At 50.5% G+C, this 7,034-nt stretch overlaps 1 protein-coding gene across 1 annotated transcript; it reads left to right on the top strand.

The window, feature by feature from the left end:
* Positions 1–16: 16 nt before the first annotated feature.
* DCLRE1B (DNA cross-link repair 1B) lies at positions 17–6,353 on the top strand. Its single transcript, XM_037152414.2, has 4 exons — positions 17–340; positions 1,012–1,177; positions 1,494–1,676; positions 4,695–6,353. The coding sequence occupies exons 1-4, from the start codon at positions 152–154 to the stop codon at positions 5,777–5,779; spliced, it is 1,623 nt and encodes a 540-aa protein (XP_037008309.2). The 5' UTR covers positions 17–151; the 3' UTR covers positions 5,780–6,353.
* Positions 6,354–7,034: the final 681 nt, after the last annotated feature.

Here is a 7,034-nt window from a genome sequence, read left to right as displayed (position 1 = left end):
TCTGCCCGCTCTAGTAACTCATTCCGCTTTTGGGCTAGCCTTTTTGGCCCTGCCCTTGCCCCGGCGTTCCCTTTTCCGAGGCCGCTTGCGGGAGGCTCACACCGGAGCTCTGATTCCATGAGGATCCCATTGGTGACTCCAGCCCGCCACCATGAACGGGGTCCTGATCCCCCACACGCCCATCGCCGTGGACTTTTGGAGCCTGCGCCGGGCTGGTTCCGCACGGCTCTTTTTCCTGTCCCACATGCACTCGGACCACACCGTGGGGCTCTCTAGCACCTGGGCGCGGCCCCTCTACTGCTCCCCAATCACGGCTTTTCTCCTGCACCGCCACCTGCAGGTACCGGTAGCTGGAGTCGAGCTCCGAGCGCTGGTCCCGACGTCTGGGTGGGACGTTAGGTCTATCGCAACCCTGGGGTCACAGCGTAGAGGCCAGAAGGACTGGTTGCTACAAGTGCGGGAGTTGTTTGAGTCCGTAAATTCGTCTTGAGCCAAAACAGGAGTGTGGCTTCCACCTGGCAGACTTGGGAATGTATCAGCGCTAAGTTGGGGAGATCTTTTAGTCCAACCAAGGAAACTTCCTGCCTTTTCACAAAAGCTAGGCTAATGTTCCCCAAACTTGCTTCATCGTAATGTGCTGGGTAGATACACAGATTCTCCACCACTTCCCTTTCCCCACCCCCATCTGATTCAGTAGATACAGCCGGTACAAGTCCTGGAAATCTGGTAGGAATTTTTTTTTAAACAGGTGCCCTCCCAAGGGATTATGATCAGAAAAGTTTGAGCATCACTGACTAGACTTTTTGTGGGCTCTTAATTAATTTAGAATTGTACAGAGGGGGGGGGGTGGTGAGTGGGAGAAGGAAGAGGGCATGGTTTAGGAATTCACATTACAGCTTATTCTCCAGGGTGGCTCAGCATTTGGTCAGCTTTCCCTGATTCAGGAAAGGAATAGCTTTCAGTCCAGGGAGCAGAGTCTGTGTTCACGGGTCTGACCAGCTGTTTCCTCAGGTGTCTAAGCAGTGGATCCGAGCTCTGGAGGTTGGTGAGAGCCATGTCCTGCCTCTAGATGAAATTGGGAGAGAGACCATGACCGTAACCTTGATGGATGCCAACCACTGCCCTGGCTCTGTCATGTTTCTCTTTGAAGGATACTTCGGAACCATCCTCTACACAGGTGGGCCTCCCCAGGGGTCCCTCCTACCTTTTCAGCCTAGACACTACTTTCTTGAGCAGCCTTAACTCATAACAGAAGTCTGGAGGCCTCCTAGCTTCATCTCATATGAGCACCGGCCCTTTCTTAACTGATTTCTCACGCTTTAAGGGTCCAAGCCTTGTAGTGGAGCAGGATAGAGGCATTTCCACAAGGAAGCTCTACTGTGCCTGTTAGTTTGGTGCCAGACTCCAGGGCAGTTTTCCCACTGAAGCAAATGGCCGTTCGTTGTTGCAGTTGGGAGGCTCGGCTCCTATCTTTTGTCTCTCTTTGTCTCCAGGTGATTTTCGGTATACACCCTCCATGCTGAAGGAGCCAGCCCTGAGCGTGGGGAAACAGATCCATACCTTATACCTCGACAACACCAACTGCAACCCAGAGCTGGCTCTTCCTTCCCAACAAGAAGCCACCCGCCAGATTGTGGAGCTCATTCGAAAGCACCCACAGCACAACGTAAAGATTGGTGAGCGGTTTCCTTTCCTTTTTCTCTCACCCGTAGTTCTTTGCGGGTGGCTCACGGCTTGCAAGTCTTTGTGCAGCAGACCTTCCTTCTCCATGAAACCCGCCCTGACCATCTTATTTAAAATTGGCATCCGCCCACCGTCCCTGTTCCCACATCGCCGACTCTTGATCTCCTACCAATTCACCTGTTTAGTTTTTTCATAGCTCTCATTATCTTTCACTGTACCCTGTGTTTTTTATATGCTGTTACTTTTTGTTTATTGTCTGTCCTCCGCTTCCTTTGCCCCTACCCCCACATAAACCCCTTGAGAGCATGGATAAACGTAGGAAGAAGTCTCGTGTGTTTTGGGGACAGGGAAGCAGCAGCCAGTGGGACAGGTGCACAGTAGGGGAGGAGACTGGCAAGGCAGGAGGGGCTGAAGTGCTTGTGAAAGACGTTTCGAACTTTATCCTAAAGGCAACCATTGCTCTTAGGACAAAAAAACTTTATTTCAAGTAGGAGAACAATACTGCAATGGTCACCGTTTAGTTTTTATTATCTGTCTCCCCCTGCTAGACTGTAAGTTCCAGAATGGCAGGGCTCTTTGTTTTAATTATGGATATGCCCCTAATACCTGATGAGGCATTTCATAAATATCTGTTGCATGAGTGAGTGAAATGTATCAGCATGCAGATATCCCAGTGAGTGTTGTGCTGAAAATTAGATACAGTGAGAAGCCACCTGTATGCTTATTCTAATGTTTTCCCCAAGAGCACAACATATCTTGGGGACTCTTCTTTTGGAATTGCCTTTTGAGATAGTTTATGAAAGTCAACTTTTGTTTTAAAAAAGGTAATAGGTTTAGTTCTAAATGATCTTTTTGACTGTTTCCAAAATTATAATAAATCCACAAAGGGGAAGAAATTGCCACCGTGGTGAATGCTATATAAAAGGCTGTGCCCCACGTTTGAAAGGAGTTTCAGGGTAGTTCAGACAAGGGCGTGGGAAACACTGTGTACCTGCCAGGGTGACTCCCAAACGTGTGGAAGAACAGCCCTTTCTCGTGGGATTGACTGCTCGTGCACTGTCGGTCCTACTGTGCTCAGTTTTCAATGCCATTTCCCCACAGGAGCACCGCTCACTAGGAGGGTCAGTAGTAGGGCTGGATTCGTTCTGCAAATATATAATAAGCCCCTATTATGTGCCAGCCATTCGGATAAGCAGTGACATGAAAAGCTGAATAATATTAGGGCTTACAGTCTAGTAGTAAAGGACCTAAAAGAGGTTTTAAAAAGTTGGGAAGATAGGGAGAGAGAAAAGGAAACCAGCCACATTCGTGCCTGAAAAGTGAAGATTGGAACCGTAGGAATAATGTGGATATAAAAATATAAGTTCTTTAAAGGAGTTTGCACAGAGTCTGGGTGTGGACTTGAGATGCCCCTCCAGAGAGGGTCTGAGAACAGCCACTGCACACGGCTCCCACGTCTCTCCCTGCAGCCACCACTCAAACGCTGGCCTCCATTTTTCCCGTGTCAGCACTGCTTGGGCCTTCTCACCTGGACTCCTGCTGTTGGCGTCCCCTCTGAGCCACAGAGTCACACTGCCGGGGTTTTTTAGAGGAAGCCCAGCCTGCCCTCATCATATTGCTCCTGTGGTTCGAATGAGCGTTTTCTCTCCTAACACGCTGCAGGGGCTTCCCTTCACTTGCAGAAGGAAGTGCGAGTTCCTTGCTGATACGCACAGCGCCCTGCGTATGTCCCCTGTTTACTGCTCTAGGGTCGCCTCTACATTTTTATTTCAATATTTATTTATTTTTTAGAGAGAGGGGAAGGGAGAGAGAGGGAGAGAAACATCGACTGGTTGCCCCACACACACGCCCCGACCAGGGGATGAATCTGCAACCCAGGCCTGTGCCCTGACCGTGAATCGATCCAGCCACCTTTCACTTTGTGGGACGACGCCCAACCGAGCCACACTGATCAGGGTGTGTCACTTTTTAAAATTAAATGTATTGGGCTGACATTAGTTAAGAACATACAAGTTTCAGGTGTAGAATTCTATAGTACATCATCTGTATGTTGTATTGTGTGCTCACCACCCAAAGTCTAGTCTCCCTCCATTCACCAAATTCAGGGCGGGCAAAAGTAGGTTTACAGTTGTGAGTACACATTACTTATTTATTAATTATTGACTCATTTGTGTTGCAACTGTAAACCTACTTTGTTCCACCCCTGTATTTGGTACCCTTTACCCTCTTCACCCTCCCCCCATGCACCCTACCCCTCTGGTAGCCCCGTTTCAGTTGTCTGCATCTGTGAGTTCGGTTGTTTTGTTTGTTCGTTCACTGCTTTCTGATTTATATCCCACATACGAGTGTTTTTTCCCTCCGACTTCTTCCCCTTAGCATGTCATCCTTCAGATCCCTCCATGTCGTCACGTGTGGCTGTATTCCGCCTGGTCTTACGGTGAAGTCGTGTCCCATTGTACAAACAGGACATCTTCTTTATCCAGTCGTCCGTTGAAAGTCCAGTGTCATTTCTTACCAGTTCCTTCTCTGTGCTTTATGAACACCAGCCCCTCTTAAAATGTTCTCGGCCATTCCCTTCCCTGGCCAGGTTTACCTGGACCCATCCTTTAACACTTAGCTCAGCTATCATTTTCAGGATTCTTTTTCTAACTTCATCCATGGATAGATTCTTTTCTGTGTGCATGCCTCTAGCATTGCCCTTAACCACATGGTTTACGGGTTCCCACGGAGATTACACTCCTAGAGGACTGAGACCTCGTTGTCACAGTGTCTGTCTCTTGGTAGGTGCTTTCCTATGTTGAACTGAATGACCAAGTGAATTCTGTGTTAGCTTCTCTGTTTGCCCCATTTTCCATAGCTCTCAGCTCACATGCCATCCCCTCCCTGACGTATTCTGATTGCTCCGTTCACGCTGTGTATTTCTGTGGAACGTTTGGTTGGTTTAGTAGCGTTCCCAACAGCTTCATTCTCTTCCTTCTCTTCCTTTCCCCAACCCCATCACCACGATTCAGGACTCTATAACCTGGGGAAGGAGTCCCTGCTGGAGCAGCTGGCCCTGGAGTTTCAGACCTGGGTGGTACTGAGTCCTCGGCGCCTGGAGTTGGTGCGGCTGTTGGGCCTGGCAGACGTGTTCACAGCGGAGGAGAAGGCTGGCCGCATCCATGCCGTGGACCACGGGGAAGTCTGCCGTTCCGCCATGCTGCGCTGGAACCAGACCCACCCTACTATCGGGGTCCTCCCCACAAGCCGGCAGATCCACCGCACCCACCCCGACATCCACATCATCCCTTACTCCGACCACTCCTCCTACTCGGAGCTTCATGCCTTTGTCGCAGCACTGAGGCCTTGCCAGGTGGTGCCCATTGTCAGACGGCAGCCCTACGGCGACTACTTCCGGGACAGCCTGAGCCCCAGGCTCTCCATGCCCCGGATTCCAGACTCTGTACAGCAGTACATGAGTTCCTCCTCTAGAAAACCAAGTGTCCTGTGCCTGTTAGGAAGGAGGCTGAAGAGGCCAAGAACCCAGGGTGTCATGTTTGAGTCTCCTGTGGAAAAGTCTGATCAGTTTCGAGCTGACAGGGACTCAAAGGAGGCCAAGAACAAGAACCTTTCTGGGAACCTTGAGAAGCCGCCCTCCCACCATCCTTTGCGGAGTAAGAAGCAGTTGTTCCCAGACCTCCGCAGCAAAGAGTGGGGTGGGGCAGTCCCTTTCTCTGAGTCCCAGAAGAGGGTGACTGTACTGACTGTCCCCTTGGGTTTTTCAGTTCATTTAAGGTCCACGGATGAGGAATTTATCTCTCCGGAAACTGGGGAGGAAATTGGTGTAGGGCCCCACTTGGTCCCCAGGGGAGACAGAGATGGCTCGGCAGCCTCTGGGACCCAGCACGTGAGGGGGCACCAGGACTCACCCCTGCCTCACAGCAGCATGGCTCTCCCTCTTCCGGCTTCTGAGTTCAGCAGCCTGACCCTGAAATACCTCCTGACTCCAGTGAAGTTTTTCCAGGCGAGGTTCTCTTCCCGGGGCTTCGACCGGCAAGTGGAAGAATACCACAAATCCTTGCTGAGTCCAGAGAGAGGAGCGTATAATCTTGTTTGATCCTGCCCTACAGTTTGAAAGATAGTGGATGCTGGCCGCTGGGGGTTTGTTTAGGGCCTTTCCTGTCTTCCCAGGATCCTTTTGGGCTCACCCTGGAGCAACACTCATTCAAGTGTGTTCACTAGAAGCCTAATGCCTAGAGACTTTTGCAACTTTATTACAGTTGCAACTTTAGATTATGGTTGATTGTTTGAAAACCATTTTCATTAAAACCTTCACAGTATAAATCCATGTTACGTTCTGAGGAGGCCTGCATGGTCATCTGTTTACATTTCTTTAGTACAGTATTTCTCCAATGTTTTAGGACATGCACGCCTCTTAGGTGTCTGTACAAAGAGTTAAAGAGTCTGAGTCAAAAAGGCCCAGGATGCCCTGGCTGGTGTGGCTCAGTGGATTGAGCACAGGCCTGTGAAGCAATGTGTTGCCAGTTCGATTCCCAGTCAGGGCACATGCCTGGGTTGCAGGCCAGGTCCCCAGTAGGGGACACAAAAGAGGCAACCACACACTGATGTTTCTCTCCCCCTCTTTCTTCCCTTCCCCTTTCCCTAAAAATAAATAAAACCTCTTTCCTTAAGGCCCAGGTTATTCCCATTGTTATTTCGTATGCATTATGCCATCTCCTTGTCCTCCCTTCCGTGTCCTACACCAGGGTCCCTAGGTAGTTCTTTTTTTTTAATTAGGAATTGTGCTGGAGGACAAAGTGGTCATCCAGGCAGCACGTTCCAGTCCTGAATGTCACTGACTGCTGTGACCCCATCCAAGCCACTTCCTGTCTCTGCCTCTGGGAGGGAACAGGAAGTGATGACGAGCCCTGGAACAGTGGAGAAAAATGCCGTCTTTGCCTCCATCAGAGTTTGCAGTTGGTGTCACTGGGGACCTACCTGGAACAGGGCCAGCTGGGGGATTGGGCACCCCTCACCGAGGCAGTATCTGAGACCAGGCTTAGGGTACGAGGGCCTCCCAGCTGCCTGGAGGCCCTGACTTTGAAATAAAGTTACAAAAGATCAAATGGGCTGCTGGATATTGCTGATTGTGCACATTGCTGGGATATTTACTGTCCGCCCCCCGCCCCCACGTCCCCGGGATGAGTAGGGCGCCAGAGCACACAGTCTGTTTTTCTCAGTATCCAGGGCAGAGACCAAGGAGCCAGCTGGTGGAGGGGGTGGGGGCGTGCAGCCCTGCCCTGTCCTTCTGCTCCAGCCTGACACGATGCCAAGCCACTAAGCAGGACAGCAGATATCACAGTCTCAGAGAG

This window comes from Artibeus jamaicensis, unplaced genomic scaffold, assembly GCF_021234435.1.
Source record: "Artibeus jamaicensis isolate MK-2021 breed Jamaican fruit bat unplaced genomic scaffold, CSHL_Jam_final scaffold_1689, whole genome shotgun sequence".
Classification (NCBI taxonomy): Eukaryota; Metazoa; Chordata; class Mammalia; order Chiroptera; family Phyllostomidae; genus Artibeus; species Artibeus jamaicensis.
Note: the sequence above shows the minus strand (reverse complement) of the source record. Positions and strands in the feature narration are given on the sequence as shown.

Coding starts and splice junctions, on each gene's coding strand:
- DCLRE1B (XM_037152414.2), top strand. CDS start 152: ATGAACGGGGTCCTGATCCCCCACACGCCCATCGCCGTGGACTTTTGG. Junction 1,178..1,493: donor CGGAACCATCCTCTACACAG/GTGGGCCTCCCC, acceptor CTTTGTCTCCAG/GTGATTTTCGGTATACACCC. Junction 1,677..4,694: donor ACAGCACAACGTAAAGATTG/GTGAGCGGTTTC, acceptor ACCACGATTCAG/GACTCTATAACCTGGGGAAG.